The sequence below is a fragment of the Leucoraja erinacea genome, chromosome 29, assembly GCF_028641065.1.
Source record: "Leucoraja erinacea ecotype New England chromosome 29, Leri_hhj_1, whole genome shotgun sequence".
Taxonomy (NCBI): Eukaryota; Metazoa; Chordata; class Chondrichthyes; order Rajiformes; family Rajidae; genus Leucoraja; species Leucoraja erinaceus.
The window spans coordinates 9694278-9717228 of NC_073405.1; the positions used below are offsets into that span (position 1 = coordinate 9694278).

Below are 22951 nucleotides of genomic sequence, written 5' to 3' on the forward strand. Positions count from 1 at the left end.
TTGTTTATTCTCCTTTTTATTGTTGATGATATCTTTCACCTGCACCCTCTACACCTCACCCCCATTCTATTCTATACCCTACAGAATCTCCTCTAATTATAATAATAGAGCAGTACTGAGCCATGCACTGGACTCATCTGGATGTAGCCTTTAACCTTCTCCTCCAGACTCTCCCTGCTGGCAAACTAACAGTATGGCAAGCCGCAGACAAGTAAGCGTAACAAATTGCACGTCAAGAAACAACACTCCTTTCCTTAAATTAAACCTATTTTAACAGAAGTATACTCATTGTAAGTACCGATGCCTTGGACCTGGTGTTTGCAGGTGTGCTTTGTTGGGAGTATGGTTTTGAAGGCGCCTCTAGTCTCCTACGCATTCCCCATTCCCATCATTCCGCAACTCCTCACAACACTGAGATCGCAAAGCAGAGATCAGAAACTTCCTTCCATCACTTCTCTATTCTTCACCTCTATCTACTTCTTTAAAATCGTGCTTAAAATATACTGCTGACCAATTCTCAGGCGCCTGAACAAATATCACTTTTTGTTCATCGTCATTTTTGTTTGAATTCATGCTTGCAATATTTTTCTACATCTAAATATGCTATATATAAATATTGGTAGTGTTTGTTAGGGTTATAAAGACTTTCTGAACCAAGTGTATTTGATTGCCCAGCAAACGGCAATCAAATACACTTTCCCTAACCATCCATATCTCTTTCTCTAGCTTTACATTTCACTCTTCCTCATCTCATCCAACATCCTTTTGTCTCCTTTTCACCTCTAGCCTCTGTCACCCACTCCACCCATCTATCAATCACTTCCCCCTCACCTGTATCCACCCATCATCATTTAAGTTTTGTCCAGCTCCCACCTCTCTCTTCCAGCTCTCACCCCTCCCCCCCCCATTCCAAAATGTCTTTACAAAGACAATTGTGTCAATGGGTCTGAAGTCATTGCCTCCACTGATGCTGCCTGGCCCACTGAGTTCCTCCAGCACTTTTGTATTTTGCCCAATCATCTCTAGACTGGTTCAATCAGTTTCTCTGCCGCAGTGGCTGAACCTTCCTTTGCAACCATGTACACAGTTTATAGCCTTCCGCCGCGTGTGTATATTTAAGACAATGCAAATTTCAATGGTTTCACATAATTTAACCTGTGCACATTTCACAACATAAAGCGACCCTTCAGTCCTCCCCTGGTCTATCCGCATCACGTGCCCGAGCTAAATAATCTTTGGGTTGGCTGTCAAAGCGCACCCCTACAACTCGGTTTTGGTACAATCTCCAATGCACCGGCATATTAACGCCAAAACAATGTTTTCCAGAACAAACAAAACATTTCAGGGCACTGAATCGAAGCCTGGAGATTTTAGAAATGTTTGTCGATTTTAATCTTGTCGAATAAGGCCGAGGAAACCAGTGTAATTGACGATTGGGGCGGCGTAAAGAGATGGTCTCCCCCCGGGCTAGGGAGTTGGTGCGGTCCGCGGCAGAGCGCTCAGTTCATGCCGGCCCAAGATGGCCGAGGACCGGGCTCTGGCGGCAGCGACTCACCAAAGGGATATGATGACAAATTACGCTTGAACTTTTTTTTTGCCCCCCTCATATATTAAAAGAAATCAACGCCCCCCCCCCCCCTCCCCTCCTTTCCCTTTCCCCCCGGCTCCTCCTCCCCTCAGCTCTTCCATTTCGTGTCTCTCCGTTTTACACCCTCATATTTTGTGTGTGGGTTTTTTTTTTTTATTTGTCCCCACCAAAACCTTTTTCAAGACGTAGCATGATAGTGCTAGGAAGAAAATGGGTGAGAAGCACGAACTGCGTCTTAAAAGCCCAGTGGGTGCGGAAGCTGCTGTGTATCCCTGGCCCTTGCCGGTCTATGTAAGTGTTCGCGGGCTTTGGGGCGGCGGCGGCGGGGAGGGGACGGGGCGGGGAGGCGCGGGTTCGGGCCCAGCTCGAATTTAATTGAGCCGAAAAGAAGGGTAGCCCGACCTTTATCTTCCCCCTGCTCCCTCACAACCGACTCCCTATCTCCCTCCTCGAAATTATCTCCCCCCCCCCAAAACCGGCGTTTCTGACTAAATATCTGCGGGCAAATTGTGTGTTTGTGTTTGAGGAGAGAATGTCCTGAGCCGAGCCGGTGTCCCCGGGCTCTCTCTTTGTCTCAGCGCCTTTCCTCTCCTCCCCCTTCCCTCTCCTCTCTTTTTCGGCTCAGTTAATTCGAGCTGAAGCGGCCATGCTTAAGGTTTTAAGCGGTGATTATTTTTTTTTTAAAGAAAAACCTCTTAAATTAAATGTTCACGGCCAGGGAAGGTGGTTTTGTCGGATTGTTTTGCTGAGGTTATTGCTAAACAGGACGGGCAGTCCTTTTTGTGTTGGGGAGTCTGCAGTTGTCGGTGTACAGAGTGTTGGAGGGGCTCGGGCAGTGTCTGGGAAGGGGACAACTTTCCATTCCCTTTCCAAAAGCTGTCTGATCGGCTAAAGTAGCAGCATTTCCCCTCCAAAGCAGCCCCCGACCGCCTGAATGGGTAGTATTTATTTCCACAGACGCTGCCTAACCCTCTGGGCAGCATTTCGCTCCATATAAGTTGCTCTACCGGCTGAATGGGCAGCATTTCCCACCACAGATGCTGCCTAACTTGCCTTCCTCCACCTTTTAATGTTTTTTGCCCTGTTGATTTGTGAATAGCTTCAGTCACTGACGTTTGTTGCAATCTTAAGGTAAATGTGATCCTGAGCTGACGTTTGGTTTTGTGCTGACCGGCTTTATATCGGGAGTCCCAGTTCTATATATTATACTTATGACTGGTGGAGTAGGGGGGTCTACGCCGTCAGTATGAAGGGTCCTGGCCCGAACACGTTGCCTGTCCATTCTTTCCACAGATGCTGCCTGACCCGCGGAGTTACTGCAGCAATTTGTGTTTTGCTTATTGAGTATCGAATGGCTTTAGGCACTGGCGTTTGTTGACGGCCTAAGATAAATGTGACCCCATGCTGACTTCTTTTGTGCTGACCTGGTTCAGAGCGGCAGGCCCGGCTCAACATATTAACACGGTTGGGTTCTCAGTGAGCCGTTTATGGAAGTGTAATCTCTACTTTCAGTTTATAACAGTTTACCACGTGCTATATTTTTTCCCCTGTCGGCAGCTTTGATGGTTTTGTGTTAAACTCTGATCACGATTCCATGCTAGTATGGAAACTGTCTCTGCTGTCTGTTTTGACTTCGGAATGACTGGAATCCATGAGCGATTGGGTTTTTTTCGGGCGTGTGTCTGCTTCCAGTGAAGTTAAGATAGAGCGACCACATTCTTATCTTTAAAAAAACAACTCGTATGTTAAAGTTGCCATGTTTTTTTTCCTACACGGCAATCAAACGATACCAGCCTGGGTGTCGATGTTGCTTGCACCAATGGTTTGATGACCAGGCGTTGTTATGGTTTGATAGCACACTGCTCTGCTGACGTTCTTGCAGGCAGTGGTGGGAGGGGAGATTCGCTGATCGGCATTACACAGCTGTTGGCTCAAAACCTTTCCATGTTCGTCAAGTTAAGGGAAAAGTCGAGGGGTTTTCCCTGCCTAGGTTAAATATTGTCTTGCGTTAATGTCTTATTGCGAATAAAGCCACATCATATTAGAACTAATTACACCGTCATTTTTTAGAAATGCAGTGTTCTTACGATCTGATTCAGTTATGAATCACTTTCGTTATTATGTTGAGACAACTGTTTGTATTTTCGTTTTTCCCACGCAATTTACAACATATTAATGCGGGTCGCCGTTGCCATTGTAAGAGTAACACAACCTTTGTGAACAATGGAGTCATACAATAAGTTATTACAGGATATTGGAATGAATTGAGGTCATCTGACATGTTTATAGCAAATAGGGCTCTGGCGAGACTGCATCTGTGGTAACGTGTGCATGTTTAGTCTCAACCAGAAGGATATACTTGCAATAGATGGAGCGTAAGAAAGGTTCACAGGATTAATTCTTAATCGGGGTAGGTTTTAGCATGGGGAAGATTAAAAAGTCTTCCCACGCGGTGGCATAGCTAGTAGTTCCTGTACTGTCTATGTGGAGTTTCCCTGTTCTCCTTGTGACCATGGATGTACAGCCCCACCCATACTCTTATTTCCTTCCACATCTCAAAGATGCGAGTTGGCAAGTTAATTGGCTGTTGTAAATTGCCCCTAGCCTGTAGCAGAGTGGTAGAATTGGGGGGGGTTGATGGGAATGAGGGGATATTATTCTGTGAGTCATCATAGATTTGGTCTGCTGTGTCATAAGAACAATTAAAAAACCTATGTAGAATTTGAGATTATCTCACTGATCCATTGAGTTTTTTTTTAAATTGGATTGATGCAGGGATAATATTTCCCCAGTTGAAGTGTCTGGATCTGCAAGATCACAACTTCAAGATGAGTTGACAATTCAGGACATAGTTATGAGAAGTTTCTTCATTGAAAGAGTAGCAAAACTGGAATTTTCAACTCGGATGGTTGAGGCTTAGTTAGCAAATAGATTTTACGCAGGGACCGATTTTTTCCGATGGAACGTTTGGATAACAAGGAGAACTTCTTTCGACTCCTATTTATTAACTCTAGGTCTGCCCAATACCATAATCCCATCCAAAAACATCACCAAAATCTGGGACCTAGGAGTCAGCCACTGTCCCATTGACCACAATCAGTGAGGATAGGTGACAACATCATTGTATGATAATTCTCAACCCCGGTGTCCTACAAGAATAGATTCTCAACCGCTTACTGTACACTTGTGACTGTGCAGCCAAATTCTCCTCCATTTCTAGAGAAACTCAAATTGAAACTCCATTTCTATGTTTGCCGATCCAACTATCGTAGTGGGCCAGAACTCGACACGACCAAGTAGAGGAAGGAGGTAGGGAGCTTATGTAATATGTTGTCAAGACAACACCTGCAGCCAAATGTCAGCAAGACGAAGAAGCTAATTATTGACTTAAAGGAGCATTAATGGAGCCAAAGTGGAGAGATGGTCGAGAGCTTTGAGATTCCCTAATAATTAAGGTGTAAATATCACCACCAATTTGTCATGGACTGACCATATTGAAACTATGGCTAAGAAAGTATACTGATGCTTCTACTTCCTCAGAAGATTCAGGAAGTTCAAAATGTCTTGAACGACTCTCACCAACCTTTACAGATGTACCAAAGAAAGCATCCTAACACAGGATGTATTACATATCGGTTTTGTAACAGTTCTCCCCAAGACTGCACAAAACTGCCAAGATTACAAGAGTTGTAGAAATGGTGCAACTATCACACAAATCAACCTCCTCCACACACTGCCACCTCCTGTCCACACTTCATATACATTGTGTTGCCTCTGAAAAGCAGCCAACATAACCACAGGCCATTTGCATCGCAGTTATTCCCGCTTCTCCCTTCTTTCAGTGGGCAGAAGATATGAAAGCAAGTACCACCGGATTAAGGAACAGCTTTTTTTTTTTTTTTGCTGTTATCAGTCTACGCAACAGTCCTTTCATTAATTAAGGGTGCCGTTCTGATTTCCTAACCAATATGATTGTGGCCTTGCACTCTGTTTTAATCTGCAATTTCTCTGTACCTGCAATGTTACAACACTGTAACACTACATTCTGCACTCTGGTATTTTTTCTCTTTTTGCACTACCTGTTGTACTTGTGAATGGCTTGATTGTACTCGTGTATAGTATGGTTTGACTGGAGCATCCAAACAAAGCTTTTCACTGTATCTTGGTACATGTGACAATAATAAACCAACACCAATCAAAGATCAGCCATGACCTAATGAAAAGATGCAATGTGTGCGAGGGGCTTATTGGTCTTGCCTGCATTTATTTTTCTTCATGTCACGGGTTAGCTGTTATTTACACAATTTACTTTATTGTGCAGAATACACGTAACTACAAGGTGTTACATTCCATTTTGTTTTTTGGAAAAATGTGAAAGGGAGATAAACACTTGGCAAGTTTCAGCAGGAGTTAATTAAACTTATTGTGGCTTATGGTTCAAGTATTACTTAGTGACTTAAACTTAAAATGATTCTCTTGTGAAGCTTGTTTTGAGGATCCAAGTAGTGAAAATTAGAACTGTGATGTTACACAAAAACAAAATGTACCTTTCATGTTTTGGTTCTTGCCTCCCACAAAGTTTTGAGCTAAAGCCTCGTGCCTGTCTTGTTTTAGAGTAATGGGCAACGTTAATATTACGTTCAATTTCATGGAATATTCTAATATGTATCAATATGGGTATCCCACTTACAAGTCCTTGTCTCTTTTGTGGGATAGAGTGATGTTTTATGATAAATATAGGTACCAGCACACACCAGATTAAAAGTGTGACCTAAGATGATACCAGTGAAATTTAACTTTGCTTGGAGGTTATATTGCTAAGCAATGGTAATAATATTTATCTAGAGCTCTCTCCATTTGGAAAAACTTTTAACAATTCTCAATATATTATAAAGAATTATCCATAATATTGCATTAAATAAATAAACAAAATAAACTTTTGCCTCAACGCAAATATAAATAAAAATAATGTGCAAAAAACGGTGCTGGAGGTACTTGGTTGGAGGAGGGTTGGAAGGAAATCAGTCCAAAGGTTCCCAACCTAAGACATAATCTGTCCATTCCCTTTCACAGATGCTGACTGGTCCGTGGAGTTTGCCAGCACTTATTGTGCACACAAATCTTTGCTCAAGATTTCATTATCTGCTGTCTATGTAAACTATACGTTGTCTATCTAGTTTCCCAAGCTGCTAGTATGATCATGAAGGAAATTGTGTGCATGTGATAGAAGGTTTTGTTTAAAAATACAATACAGGTTTTATGAAATTGGTTGACTGAGCAGGGTTGCTGAGTGGGAATGAGATTTATAGTTGGAATTGCAGAGCTAAGTGCTTGGATATGCTTAACAGGCATCTGTGCATGTTTTTTTTCTCTTGAAGACATTGTTGAGTGTTGATTTTTAGTATTGAGGTATTTCCACAAGGAGGCTACCTCCATGCATGGCCTCAAGGTCGGTGCAGCGGCAAGAGTTGCTGCCTTACAGCACCAGAGACCCGAGATCCATCCTGACTACGGGTGCTGTTTTAATGTTCCCCCCGTGACCACGTAGGTTTTCCCTGGGTGCTCTGGTTTTCTCCCACACTCAAGACGTGCAGGTTTGTAGGTTAATTTGACTTTGGTAATTGTCCCCAGTGTGTAGGATAGTGCTAGTTTACGGGGATCGCTGGTCGGCGTGGGCCAAATGGCCTGTTTCCATGCTGTATCACTAAACTAAAAGCAGTAAATTTTGATAGACACATCCTCATTAGTTGAAACATACTGACATACATCTGTAATTTGTGTAGTTTCCAGAATACAATTAGGCAGCAGTGAAACACTTGTTAATCCCTTCTTATCATTCATTTAAGTCTGGAGCTGATGGCCAAGTGGAGTTGGTTTGCCTTTGGGGCATATCAACTAGTACTTTTACTCAGTTGATCATAAGCCATCGCAGTCCTTGAAAGCCGGTAGTCCCCACTTTATAATAAATTGAACTATCTGTTAAACTATGCAAAGTGGTTTGGATGTTGCCTCATTGTCTGCAAACATATAAGTTAATCAGCAGGCAAGACAGCATCTGTGAAGGGCAATGGACAATCTATGTTATGAGATTGGACCCTTCTTTGTTATGAAGGATTCTAACCTAAAACATCGCCTGACCATTCCCATTGACAGATGTGTGGCATGCGGATTTTCTTTAGCACATAGTTTTTCTTATTTCAGTACGTGCATTTTCTTGTCTTCAGTTTAATCAATACTGCACTGCTTATTTTTTAATTAGATTTTATTTATAATGGTTGGTTTATTTTGATTTTCGCTTTTGTAATTGTAGTTGATCATTATGTGCAATGTGGAAATATGCTGTATTTATGCAGTAAAACAAAGTTTTCTCTACATTTTCTGAGATTTCCATTGTTATGGGACTGCTTAAATTTTTTACAAGAATTCTCCAGAGGCTTAATAATTTGGTCTTTGTAGTGTTTAATCGTGAAGCTGCCTTTGTTTTAATTTTTTTGTTGCTGTAAATACAATAGATTCCTCAATTTTTAGGAAAATCTGTATTGTGCTGAGTGAACCATGTACTGTCCTGTTATTAAATATAGACATAGCGCTGGCATAACTCAGCGGGTCAGGCAGCATCTCTAGAACAAAAGGATCGGTGATGATTTGGGTCGGGACCATCTGAAGAATGGTCCTGATCTGAAACGTCACCTATCCTTTTTCTCCAGATGCTGCCTGACCCGCTGAGTTACGCCAGCACTTTGTGTCTATCTTCGGTATGTACCAGCATCCACAGTTCCTTTCTATTCACTGTCAGGTTATTAGATGGGAATGCAGAAATGTTTTTAGAAAATGCTGGAAATTAACAAAACTTTTGGCAAATTCCCCATCTTTTTGAGTTTTAGAACTTCTGGAGAAATGGTGTAGTTGCTAACTATTATTGTCATTGATGTAGCAGAGAATTAGATTTGTACACTGAGTGTAAGGAGGAGTTGTCTGTTACCCAAATGTCATTATTAGACTTTGAGCTGCATTCATAGAACAAGCAGGATGTGCTGGAGTACCTTGTATGTGAGGTTATTGAATGTTGCATGTGAAGAAGATTAGATAAAATAGGTCGAAAGGGTGGAGCCGAAAAGGATAGAAATTACGTCATTCAAAAACTTCTGAAGGTAATGAGAGAGATCATGTAAAAGTATTCTATGGAGGAATCCCAGATCCACGGAGAGTGGCTGATAGTGAGAAAGTGAATGAAGAATAGGTAGACCACTATTAAATAGAAAATGCAAGGATGGAAAGAAGACTAAATTCAATAATGGACAAGTGAAGTCTCCCTAGTTCTGCCAACTTGTCTCCTATAGCCTGATAAATTGTGTATCACAAAATAAAACTGTCCGTTCTCCCTCATGCCATATTTTGTTCTGGGAAAGGAAACGAAAGACATGAGAAATTTGAGCACTGGAAATGTGGAATATCACTTTCGATTGGATTGGATTCCTTTATTGTCATTCAGACCTTTCGGTCTGAACGAAATTCCGTTGCCTGCAGTCATACATATAATAATAAATTACAAAACATACAATAAACACAACCAGGCACCTCCTCACTGTGATGGAGGCAAAGGTCTTAAAGTCTCTTCCCTCCTTGTTCTCCCTCTGCGCTGAAGCGATCCAGGCTTCAGATGTTGTGACCCCACCAGGTGATGGTGAATAAGTCCCGCGGCTCAACCGAGCTCCGCGAATGGGCCGGTTCAAGCTCCGTGGCCCGGGGTGGTAGAAGCTGCCGAAGCCCGCCAGTCCAGCAGACGCAGCTGTAGTTGTGGGAGCTCCGGAAAAACAGGTCACCAACCTGTGACCTGCGAGCTCCCGATGATGCCGTCCACTGGGCCCGCGGCCGAGCCCCAAATTCAGGTCGCCAACGCCGGAACGTCGCCTCAGCCCTGAATTCGGCCAGCCTCGCGTTGGTATGTCCTGGCTGGCTCTGAGGTCGCAGTTAACTCCGCCATTAGGCCTCAGCGCAGACGGAGGCAGAGAAGGGGGATATGACAAGAAGAGTCGCATTCCCCCGAAGGAAGAGACAAAAAAACATGTTTCACCCCCCCCCCCCCCCCCCCACGACACATGCACACAACCTAATAAACTAAACTTTAACTAGAACAAGACAAAAGAAAACAACAAAAAAAGTAAAAACAGACGCAGCTGTCAACAGCGCCACCACTTCCAACCTATAAAGATGATTAGAGCTCATCTAGAGTCTTGGTCTGGCTTTGAATTTCCTGAGATGCATGCATAAGTGTTTCAAAAGTTGATTTGAGATGATCAGGGAGATCTTCAAGCACAAACTGATGTGATTCAGTAAGTTGGCTTTCACGGCACAAGTCAGCAGTCTGTTCAAGAAGTCTGAAGTCCATTATTCTCTGGGGGGAGGGGGACGAAACTCCTGACTTCTAACCTAATTCTGAATTGCAAAATTTAAAGTTAAGCCTTGTCCTTGATTAACTTATATAATTGGAACAGACTGTAAACTGAAGCACAGTTAATCTTGAAACGGGTTATAAACCTGCTGTGATCAGGCCAAAGTCCATGCTTGTCTAGGATCCAACTCATTCATCTATATTTTATTGTTTTTACTAGGAATTCTTTATTGCCCTCTTCTGCACTTTTTCTGATGTCTGTTGCAAAACCAAAACAGTATTTTGAGGTATTAAAAGGTGGGGAAAAAAGATCTAAACATCACAGTACAAACATCTCTAAACTTACATTAGTAACATGAACGGTAGACAAAAATGCTGGAAAAACTCAGCGGGTGAGGCAGCATCCATAGAGCGAAAGACATGGCGACGTTTCGGGTTGAGACCCTTCTTCAGGCTGATGTGAGGGGGGGGGGAGGGTGGGAAGAAGAAAGGAAGAGGCAGCGACAGTGGGCTGAGGAAGAGCTGGGAAGGGGAGGCGAAAGCAGGGACTACCTGAAATTGGAGAAGTCAATGTTCATACTGCTGGGGTGTAAACTGCCCAAAGCGAAATATGAGGTGCTGCTCCTACAATTTACGGTGGGCCTCACTGTGGTCTTGGGGGAGGCCCAGGGCAGAAAGGGCGGATTAAGTAATATGGACGCACAGTGGCGCAATTGGTTGAACTGCTGCCTCCAGTGCCAGAGAATCGGGATAGGGTTTGATGCTGATCTTAGGTGGTGTCTGTGTGCAGTTCACAATCAGTTTTATTCGTCACTTGCATATAAAGTGCAAGTGAAATGAATTTGCCAGCAGCGGTACAATGAAAAAGAACACACAAAAACACAATGAAAATTTAACATAAAACATCCACCACAGTATTTATCACTGTGATGGAAGGCACAAAATTTGGCCAGTCCTCCTCCATTTTCCCCCGTGGTCGGGACCTCAAACCTCCGCAGCCGCCGCTGCGGGCGTCCAGATGAGTAGACAGGGTAAAGTCCGGGTAAGTCCTGAATCGGTGCCACCCCACCAGAGACCGCGGCTTCAGGTTGGTGTAGGCCGCAGGCCCGCGGTCGAAGATTTAAAAGTCCCCGCCGCGCTGCAGCCGGAAGCACTGCAGACCGCAGGGCCGGCGGTTGAAGCTCCCCTCCGGGGATCCCCAGCGATGGACCCTGCTCCTGATGGTAAGTCCACGCCGCGCCCGCGGTAGAAGTTGGCCGCAGACTTGCGGTCGGAGCTCTTCTCCTCCCGGGTCCCCAACGAGGGATCTCAGGCCCAGGACACCGCGCCAGCTGGAGCTCTGCAGACCCCGGCTTCAGGCTGTCGCGGGCCAGCGAACGGACCGCTCCCCTTTGGCAAGCCCTGGTGAGGGCTCGCCCGCTCGGCGACGAGAGTCCACGCTGCGCTCGCAGCTGAAGCCCGGGCGCGTCTCCGGGAAAGGCCGCACCGATCCTCGATGTTAGGCCACGGGGGAGGCGACATGAAAAAAGTTGCCTCTCCGTGGAGGAGGCGACCAAAGCGGTTTCCCCCTTACCCCCCCCCCCCACACACAAAACACACAGGGAAACATTAAACACATACATTAAAACACACTAAAACAACAAAGAAGTAGAAAAAACTAACACGCTGCTGGCAGGACTGCCGGCTTGCAGCGCCCCCACGACCTATTTGCACATTCTCCCCGTGACTGCATGGATTTCCTCTGGGTCATCCAATTTCCATCCACATCCCAAAGACGTGCAGGTTTGTAGGTTAATTGGCCACTAAATTGTTCCTAGTGTGTAGGGATTGGATGAGAAAGTGGGATAACATAGACTAGTGCGAACAGGTCATCGATGGTCGGCATGGGCGGAAGGCTCTGTTTACATGTTGTAACACTGTGACGCTGCAACAAGGTATAGAGCTCGGGTATTGTACAAACTCCAGATATACAATAAGAAATTGTATGAAATACCTAGGCCAGCAAAGCACCCCAGCTCTATCTGTTTTTATGTTATTGCTTATGTATGTTCAGAGATATTTGTACTACAGTGTTTAGATCTCTCCGCTTTTTTCGTACTTATTTATTGAGGGTTGTTTGTTGAGTATTCACCCACCCACTTTACTTTGAGTTTTGTCCAAGCCAAACATGAGTTAATTGTTCTAGCACACACATATCCCCTTTGCCCTGACACACTCAAATCTTGTTGAGGGATCTCTTTATCCCCCACCCCTATTCAGATTATGTGTGAAGATCCATGCACCTGACATCGGTCCCCATGGGATACCAGTGTTCATGTGTTTTCCAGATGATTCGTGTCTTTCCAGATTCTGTGAGGACCATCCCACAGTGCAGTGAGCTTTTGGAAAATATGCTTGCAGTGCTTGCAAAACACATTGCTTGAGGACCCGGGTGGGGAGCATCTGGCCCAGCTGCTCTGTTTGTTTAAAGTCTTGGAAACAATATATCCATCTAATTTAATACTACTTTTATTAAATAATAAGACCGTTACACGGGCATTCTCGATTTTGGAATCTTGCTTCAAAAGAGAGAAAAATGATTTATTTTCACGAGCCCTCCCATGGCCTCCAACGCCCCTGTGATCTCAATCTCCGAGACCACCAACAGTGAACCCTTGGAAAGCGTCTGGTCTTAGTTTAATTGTTGTCATGTGTGCCGAGGTACAGTGAAAGACGTTTTGTTGCATGCTATCCAGTCAGCGAAAAGACTATACATAATTACAATCAAGCTGTCTGCAGTGCACAGAAACAGGATAAAGAGAATAATGTTTAGTGCAAAGTAAAGTCGAATTAAAGATAGTCAGAGGGTCTCCAATGAGGTAGATGGTAGCTTGGGACTGTTCTCTGGTTCGTGATTCTATGGTTCAGTTGCCTGGTAACAGCTGGGACAAAACTGTCCCTGATTATGGAGGCAAGTGTTTTCACACTTCTGTACCTCTTGTCTATTGGGAGAGGGGAGAAGTGGAAGTGTGAGACTCATCCTTGATTATGCTGTGCCGTGGCAGCATGAAATGTAGATGGATTTCAATGCAAGGGCGATTAGTTTGTGTGTTGATCTAGGCTACGTCCCCAATTCTCTGCAATTTTTTTGTGGTCCTGCGGTGCATCCCAATAAAGTGCTTTCTGTGGTGTATCTGTAGACGTTGGTGAGAGATGTTGTGAACATGCTGAACTTCATAAGCCTTCTAAGGAAGTAGAGGCGTTTGTGTTTTCTTCTGCCATTGCTTCGATCTGGCTAGCCCAGGATAAGTTGTTAGTGATATTTACTCCTAGGAACCTGAAGCTTTCAACTATCTCTACTTCAGCGCCATCGATGTGTACCACTTCGCTTCCTGAAGTCGATCACTACGTCCTTGTCTAGCTGACATTGGGAGAAAGGTTGTTATCTTGACACCCAGGTTATAATCTGATTCCTGTATTCCGTCTCGTTATTATTTGATCTCTGACCCACTACGGTGGTGTTGCGTGTGAATTTGTAAATTGAGTTGGTGCACCTGGCCAAAAAGCTGCACGGATCAACATGAATGAAGTTATGTGGACATCTTCAACCTCTTACTACCACAACCCAAGGTACTTACTCCCCACTTACTTTTGTACCTCTGTGATTCTGGAGCCCCTAGAAGAGCAAGTAATCTCAATGATTACAGGCCAGTGGGCACTCTCTTCCATGTGAAGAAGTGATTCGAGGGGTTGATTATGATGCAAGTCAACTCTTGCCTCAACAATGACCTGGACCAACTTCAAATTGCCTACAGCCAGAACAGATTGATAGTGGATGTGATGTTGCTCTCTATTCTGTGCTGGATCACTTGGACAACAGGAATATGTATGTTGGTGTGTTGTTCATTGACTACAGCACTGTGTTCAACACCCATCATCCTTTCCAAACTCATCATCAAACTCTGGGAACTGGGTCTTGTCCTCCCTGATCAATACCACCAAAGCAAAGATCCTTTTGCATGTGTTTCTGAGACATGGACTACCTACAGCAGGCGTCACTGAAAAGATGCTGCTTGCGAGGTATTTACAAAATCCTCTTACTCCATAGAAAAGATAAGTAAATCAATATTGGGTCGACATTCCCACCATTGAAAATGTAATTACACTTTTTTGGCTCTGTTGGCCAGGTTACAACTTTTGAGTGCTCAATCCGCACTTTATTCTAAACTTTGCTATTGAAAGAGATTATCAAGTGGACAGAGCTTCCTCTGACAAGGATGCTCTCAAAACCTGGGGAAAACAAGACACCTCCACGGACTCCTGGGATTCCCTAATCCAAGACTACTCGAAGCAGAGAGGTTTCATTTGGCATGGTGTTCAGATCTTGGGAGTCCATCCGTTGGGAGCACACAGAAGAGCAAATGAAACGGGATAACAGCATACCACTTTACACCATCTGTTCCATCGGATATCTCCTTTCCCCATTTGCGGAATGGTCTGGTTCCCACATTGCAAAGGGAAGCAAGTGCAAGTCATCCTTAATCCTGAGGCACCATTGAATTTGTACTGTACTGCTGCCTTGTCCTTGATAATCTTTCCATTTTTATTAATCTGAGCATGGTCCATTATTACTCCTGAGCACTGTTCGCAGAAGTATTATTTTTGGAATTTTTAATCATTTTAATTACACGTAGAATGGTAAGGATTACAGAATTGGTGGTGAGTCACAATCCAAAATAATCCCTTAATGAGTAATTGTGACTTTTTACTTGGCCATTTTGACCATTAATCTGGGCTTTAATCTATCAATGGTATTTCATAGGGTAATTCATCAAATACTTTGAATTTTTTTGTTTAAGTGCCCAGTGTGCAGTAATCTCAAAGAATTGTATTCATCATCAGCTAAAATTTAAAGGTTAGTTTTATAAATGTATAAGGGCTGTTAGCCTCAAGTGGCTTTCGAATGCATAATCAGATACCAACTATAATATGCTACATCAGTTGCTAAATTTTACTTTTGAGAAATGGAGCATTTTAAGAATAAGCAAGTTCGGTATTCCGATAAACGCAAGGAATTATGGGATTTGTCAAAGGTCATTCGGGGGGAAAAAAAGCGAATGCAGCGCTGTATAAACTGTGAATAAATTGTTAACTATTCTACCAATGAATTAATCTAGAATTCTGTCAACTCAATAGCTTCCTTTCTTCTGCTGTTCACACGCTATTTGCACAGTCCCAGTTTTAGTTCAGTTCATTAATCTGCAACTATGAGATATTCAAAAAGTTAAAGAATTTATTATTTTCATTTAATCCTTAATTTGTTTGCTACTGGAATAAGAAAATATTACTTGTGTTTGAAACATTTTCTTATCTTTATTGATTTATGTGTAAAAATATATTTAATCTGAGGCAGGCAGCGACTGTATCAGTGTGATGTGGGCTGATGCTTTGCCTACAGGTGATGTCAATGTACTGTTAAGACAGGGGTCGGCAGCCTACGGCCCACGGGCTGGATCCGGCCTGTAACCTGAAATCATCCAGCCTGCAGGTGTTTTAAAAAAGGTGTTTTTTAAGTGATTCGAATGTTGTTCTTACCTTCAGTGGGACCTTGCCCAGAGTTGTCCCAGTGCTCGGGCAAGGCAGCCCTCCGGGCCAGTTTTGACTAAAATGGTTTTACATTGTGAAGTTCACTGTGCTTGAGTTATTGATCAGAGTGAACACCCGCTCCTATGGACACGTCTCACTGGAGTCTGTCACAGACGGATTCCACCGCCTGTTGTTCAATAATTGGATCGATTTCCTGAACCAGTGGCTGCTGTTCTACCGGCGTGTGTTCTTTCTGAACTGAACTCACTGTTGAATGAATCCATTAACAGTGCCACTATGCTGCCGGATTCTAAGTTGTCCCTGCCTTTCCTCTGGAACCCTCCTCATCCCCATCAGATGTCGAGTTCCTAGAACCCTGGTTAAACGCGGCCGGTCATGGTTAAGTCTGTGAAAATGGCCCCATCGGAAACTGTGGGCAGGATTAACAAAAGAAAGACCATTCCACCTATTGTAGTGGGTGGCTGTTCGTGATGAATGTGAGATAGAGTGTGGGGCGAGATTTAATTTCCAGCGGCATGTAAATGATGGACCCACAAGGGTTGACACTGCAACGGCAGTAGCGAGAGTGAGAGTTACATTACTATGCCGCTAGGAGTGAACAAATCCAAATATATCACAGAATACTATAAAAGTTTGTTTGCTGAAGTTCTTACCAGGCAGACTAATAACTGCAATGAGCTTTAAGTAATATTATGTCTACTGAACATGGCAGTTAGTTTGAGACGCTAGTATAACAGTTATACGCTCCAAAGCATAAAGCAATAAAACACCTAAGCATCTATCTATCTTCTATTAATATATAAAACTCAAATCCGTCCGCCTGCAGTACGGATCCCTTCCTGCCTTTTGATTCGTTGACGGCTGCACCTTCCTATCAGCTTCCAACACACTTCGAAACAGAGTTGCAAGACAGGAACACTGAACTTTTCACAGCTGCAGCAGGCAGGGAAGGTGCAATTGGATTTTTTTTTTTAAAGAGGCAGGGCAGTGCTGGAATCTTACTTTTGAGAACGGCTTCAGTTCCATTGGAGGAGACGGGTGCATGGTGGAATATTGGGTTGGGGGAATCACACCATTGGGGGAGCAGACCCAACGGGTCTGCACTTGGTCTAGTAAAGCAATAAAACCAACAAAATTGTCATAGTTTTGTTCAAATGAACCATAAATACACCTAGTTAATAGTTTTGAAATCTGTATTTTCTTACCTCAAAGAAGCAAAACAGGAAAATACGGATGAAACACAGGTCTCTCTACACGCAGCAGCTCGGCTGGCGAGAATGCTTATCGCGAATGACCTATGACTTATGACATGGGCATGTGCAGTTGAAATACTGAACTCGTTTATTATTGTTAGGACACTTCTTTTGGAGAGTAGTAATAAAAGCTTGGACAAGGAAAAAATGTGATATCTGCCATATCTGAAATGTTCAAAGGTCCAATAAATTTCATATTGACTCTGCAGTCTGGTATGTAAGTATATTGTTTATTGATTTATTCAATCTCCCATTCCCTTCGCATTTGGCTTCTAGACCACTGATATTCTCTGCTTTATGTGATGGATTTATGATGGATATTTCGGAAGTTGTGTTAGCATGCCAGTTGCAAGACCTGTAAGCTGTGTTTTTGAGTAATTTTGTTTTTAGAAAAATTATATTCAATTTTTATTGCTAATATATTTACTGCTGTCCCCCAAACTTAAAATTGTTGTAGCGTAAGTTTGGTCCTCTCTTGACGCTGATCTGTTTTTTCCATAAAATTGGAGGGATATATTTCTAAGGTCTGAAATGAATTGAATGATATTGCATATACAGTGCCCTCCATAATGTTTGGGACAAAGACCCATCATTTATTTATTTGCCTCTGTACTCTGCAATTTGAGATTTGTAATAGAAAAAAATCACATGTAGTTAAAGTGCACATTATCAGATTTTAATAAAGGCTATTTTTATACATTTTGTTTTCACCATGTAGAAATTACAGCAGTGTTTATACTCAGTTCCCCCCCCCCCCCATTTCGGGGCACCATAATGTTTGGGACACAGCAATGTCATGTAAATGAAAGTAGTCATGTTTAGTATCTTGTTGCATATCCTTTGCATGCAATGACTGCTTGAGGTCTGCGATTCATGGACATCACCAGTTGCTGGGTGTCTTCTCTCTCTCTGGTGATGCTCCGCCAGGCCTGTATTGCAGCCATCTTTAGCTTATGCTTATTTTGGGGGCTAGTCCCCTTCGGTTTTTTCTTCAGCATATAAAAGGCATGCTCAATTGGGTTCAGATCGGATGATTGACTCGGCCACTGAAGAATTTACCATTCTTTAGGTTTGAAAAACGCCTTTGTTGCTTTAGCAGTATATTTGGGATCATTGTCTTGCTGTAGAATGAACTGCCGGCCAATGAGTTTTGAGGCATTTGTTTGAACATGAGCAGAAAGGATGTGTCTATACACTTCAGAATTCATATGCTACTACCATCAGCAGTTGTATCATCAATGAAGATAAGTGAGCCAGTACCTTCAGCAGCCATACATGCCCAGGCCATAACACCCCCACCACCGTGTTTCACAGATGAGGTGATATGCTTTGGATCTTGGGCCTTCAGTTCCTTCACTCCTCCATACTTTGCTCTTGCCATCACTCTGATATGTTGATCTTTGTCTCATCTGTCCACATGACCTTTTTCCAGAACTATGGTTGCTCTTTTTAAGTACTTTTTTGTAAACTGTAACCCGGTCATCCTATTTCTGCGGCTAACCAGTGGTTTGCACCTTGCAGTGTAGCCACGGTATTTCTGTTCATGATGTCTTCTGCGGACAGTGGTCATTGATAAATCCTAAAGAGTGTTTCTGTTCTGTCACAGGTGTTTGGGGATTTTTCTTTATTATAGAGAGAATTCTTCTGTCATCAGCTGTGGAGGTCTTCCTTGGCTTGCCAGTTCCTTTGCGATTAGTAAGCTCAGCAATGCTCTTCTTAATGATCAAGTCACGTTTTATTCGTCACTTGCACTTAAAGTGCAGTGAAATGAATTTGCCAGCAGTGATACAATTTAAAAAAAAAACACACAATACTGAATCAAAAAGTTTAACATAAACATTCCCCACAGCATTCATCACTTTGGTGGAAGGTTCAAAGTTTGGTCAGTCCTCCTCCATTTTCCCCCGTGCTCGGGACCACAACACTCTGCAGTCGCCGCTGCGGGCGTCCAGATGTGCAGACAAGGTAGGTCCAGCTAAGTCCTGCATCGGTGCCTCCCCGCTGGAGACCGCAGCTTCAAGATGGTGCAGGCCAGCGGTCGAAGATCTAAAGTCCCCACCGCGTTGCAGCTAGAAGAACCGCAGACCGCAGGGCCTGCGGTCGGAGCTCCTCTCCAGGGACCCCCGGTGAGGGACCCCGCTCTGGATGGTAAGTCACCCGCAGCCAGAAGTTGGCCGCCGGCCGGAGCTCATCTCCGGGGTCCACAATGAAGGATCCCAGGCTCTGGACGCCGCGCCAACTGGAGCTCCGCAGACCTGTATTGCTCTGCCAGGCCTGTATTGCTCTGCCAGATTGCTCAGCTTCAGACTGCCGCGGGCCAGCGAACAGAGCGCTCGCCTCTGGCTGCGCCAGCTGCTGAAGCCCAGGGCGTTTCTCCGGGAAAGGGCGCACCGATCCTCGATGTTCGGCCACGGGGGAGGCGACATGGAAAAAGTCGCCTCTCCATGGAGGAGGCGACCAAAGCGGTTTCCCCCATTTTTTCTAATACATATCTCAAATAGTGGAGTACAGAGGCAAATAAATAAATGATGGGTCATTGTCCCAAACATTATGGAGGGGACTGTACTTAAAATGTTTTTGAGGTCTCTTAGTTATGGGGTTTGTGACATTACTGATTCTTTGGAGCTGCATTCTATATTCTATATTCTATGAATATCCAGCAATTTGGTCCTCCACAGCTTTGCTGATTTCATTGAAATTGTCAATTTAACGCCACAAACTTCAAATTTTCACCAATACAAATAATCTTGCATTGTTTCTGCCAAATACCTTATGTCCATGTTAAAATTGAAATTAAAATATCTCTTTCCCAATGGGAAATGGTTTGGCGAAGTGCATGTAGCTTGTACATTTTTAGATGTGGAATTTACTTTTGTCCAAAAGTATTGGATGTGACTTCACAATGGAGACAAAACGTTTCTTGCTTACTTTACTTTGGTTACCTTCTATCCATCAAACGCCCACACGTGTAGATTGCATCTTATTTTCCATGACCAAGAATATAAAATTTGAGGAAGATATTTCCAAGCACAATTAAATAAATTGCACATACTTAAATATTGCATCTACTTAAAATGATTTTGAGATCTCTGTTAATTATGAGAAATTGGATTGTGGCACTTGTGACTTTTCTGATTCACTGGAGCTACAAAATGTATGAAAATATAGAAATTGTCAAGCTCACGATCAACTTGATAGTATTGCTGATGAAATATTTCATTAAAACGATGATTGAGAGTAGACCTGGTGATAATCATCCAAATTGGATGTCTCTTGTGTTTTGTGGTCAGGACATAATGTAGGCAATTTTTCTCATTGCTCGTGTTGATCAGCATTGCCAGTGTATTGGGACAGCTCGTTCTGGAACACAAATCTTTACTACTATAATCACAATGTCTAATCTCAGGGTTTTGACAGTCTCCTGGGCTCTCAGCTGTTTCTTTATACCGCATGGACTGAATTATACTGCAGAAGACTGACTTCTATAATGGTTGTGATCTCGGGAGGCGTTTGATGGATCATCCACTTGGGACTTCTGGCTGAACATGTTTGTAAATTCTTTACCCTTGTGTTCAGCACTCGCTGGATTGTTCCATGGTGGAGTATAGGGATGTTCTTAGCATTTCATCGTATTAACTGTTTCATGTTTCACCTCCTGAATTTAACTGAGCTACAGAGCATTCATCCGATGCATTCTTTTTGGCATTGGTTAGTCCTGGTTAGTTTTGCTCTTTACCATGCATGTAGTTTTATGTGGCGGCTTCACCAGGTTGGCACTCCATTTTTAAATTAATTTATGGTGTTGATCTTTTCTGTAGTCTTGTAGCAGGATTGATCCCTTGGTTAGATTGTAATATTAACATGAGGAATAGGCTGGGGTTTCTTATTACATTAACAGTGGAGTACATTTCTGTTGCTGATGGTCCACACTGAATGACTCCTGGATGTCCACTTTTGAACTGTTGTATGTTTTGAGCACAACCAGATGCTAGAGTTGTCATGCCGGGATGTTAAGGCAGCACTCTGATACAGCTAGGCGAACTGCTGCGATTGCCGCGAGGAAATTCTGGGCCTTTTCACTCCTGTGTGTACACCACGGTACTGCCACACTGGCAGCCGACTCTGCTGTTGGGGTGTGATCTGAAGAGATTGAACTGGGACACGTTGCATTTCATGATTGATGAACCTGTGTTGATTGACCCTATACAAGTAATAACGTGATCAAAATTTGATTTGAAGTTGATTTAGAGTTTGTAGGAAGCGGGCCAGAGTTTTTTCACTGTGAGAAATAGACCGCAAACCATGTGAATCAATTAATGGAAAACTTATGAACACCTGTTGGGGATATCCGTGAAGATCAAAGGATGTATGGTCAAAATTCTGACTATACAAATCCAGAATTTAGCCACAATAGTGCAAAGGCACCACTTAAGGATCCAAGGGGAGACTGAGGCATGTCAAAGTAAAATGAATTGGAGAAACAACAGGTGCAGAGAGTGCAGTGAGATACAAAATGCTGCTATTAAAATGTGCAAATGTTAAAACCGTACAAGGTTTTTCTCCCTTAATGAAGGGACAACGCAGGTTATTAAAGACAAGTAGGCAATAATGTTAGGTACTTTATTAAATTAAAACTTTGCTGATTAAAAAGCAATTAACTGCAGATGTTGGAAATCTACAATCAAATGCTGAAAATGCTCAGCAATTGTGTAGAGAGAAGGTAGTAGTTAAAGTTTAAGAGCAGCCCCCTCCTCAACTCTATCTTTTAGTCTTCCAAGCCCTGAACAACTCACCGCTGTACCTTCTCTTGTAACACTCTCCTTTCTAACTTTGTTCTGCCCACCATTCAGGGAAACCAGTAGTGATTTACTTGTATATCAATTTAACGAGCAACATTCAGTGCTCACTTTGTTGTCGTATTTATATTGGAGAAATCAGATGCAGATTAGGTGACTTCTTTGTAGAACTCTTCCGTTCACAGGGACAACCATAAGCTTCCAGTTGCTTGTCACTTTAATTCTCCATCCCATTCAAACTCTGATCTCTTTCTTAAAAGCTCGCACTGCTCCAATGAAGCATAACACAAGCATAAGCACGCATCATCCTCTGAGACGGCCATTTGCAGCTATTGAGTGGGACTCGACAATAAATTCAGCAATCGGATAGCCAACCTTTCCAGTGTGTGTCAAAACTGACCAGTTCCGCCGCCAGGTCCTTGACCTGTAATGTTGATTAATTTTGTTTACTTCCTTCAGAAATGCCACCTGACTTCCAGAATATTATTTTATTTAATATTTCCAATTAACACTCAGTTCCAGTATTTTGTTTTGCTCTGTTTTCCTGCGTCTCATTGGACAAAGCAGTTGGTGTTAACAAACCTTTGCCGCCCTCTTTCACACACCATTCTATTCAATACCCTCTGGATTGCCTTGGTGTCCACTGTCATTGACATTCCCTTTGTTCTCTCCAACCCTCTCCCTGCTTTACATCTTAAAACATGCTTGTTTTCTCACCTTTTCTTCTTTTGACGAAAGATCATAAAACCACGTTCACCATTTGTTAAACAATGTTAACAAGGTCAAGCAATGTTAACTGATTCTTTTATTGATTGATCCACGTTAATTTTTCATAGATTTGTTTTATTGAATCTGTTGCCTTTTACATATTTCCAACATTTCCTTTTTATCCAAACTTTGTTCTTTCTGCAGAGAAATTTAAGAACCTGCACAAAGGAATCTTAGATTAATTTAATAGGAACTGATGATGAAATTATAATAAATCCAAATTTGCAGATGATATTGCGACACAGCTGTAAACATCAAAGGGAATGTAAACTGAATGAGAGATGACAGATACAGTGGCAGATGGAATTAAGGGACCAGATTTTGCTGTGTATAAATTTGTCACTTGCTGCCTAAGACTGGTTTTAGTCTTACTCACTGAATTCATTTTCAAAAGATTGAACTTAAATTTGCCTTAAGTTTGAATTCAAGTTTGGCTCCTAAAATCTGTGCAAGCCTGATCCACATAATGGCTGAGGAATAAGATGCCTTATTCTTACCTTTCTTCCTTGGAGCCCTAAAATCTCTGTTCAGATGAGTAGGCATGGAGATCCCATGCACGTTGTGCTTT

The 22951-nt window shown here is 42.9% G+C and overlaps 1 protein-coding gene across 7 annotated transcripts in view; it reads left to right on the forward strand.

Moving 5' to 3' along the window:
* The first annotated feature begins 1632 nt into the window (after positions 1-1632).
* The window catches only part of dot1l (DOT1-like histone H3K79 methyltransferase), an 80210-nt gene continuing 58891 nt past the window's right edge, over positions 1633-22951 (forward strand). For 5 of the 7 annotated variants that reach the window (XM_055658554.1, XM_055658557.1, XM_055658558.1 and 2 more), the window contains exon 1: positions 1634-1879. In XM_055658554.1, the coding sequence (XP_055514529.1) occupies positions 1799-1879 (81 nt within the window). In that variant the 5' untranslated portion in view covers positions 1634-1798. Of the gene's footprint in view, positions 1880-22951 lie in introns of all 7 variants that reach the window. The other 2 variants (XM_055658551.1, XM_055658553.1) reach the window with 1 other exon arrangement.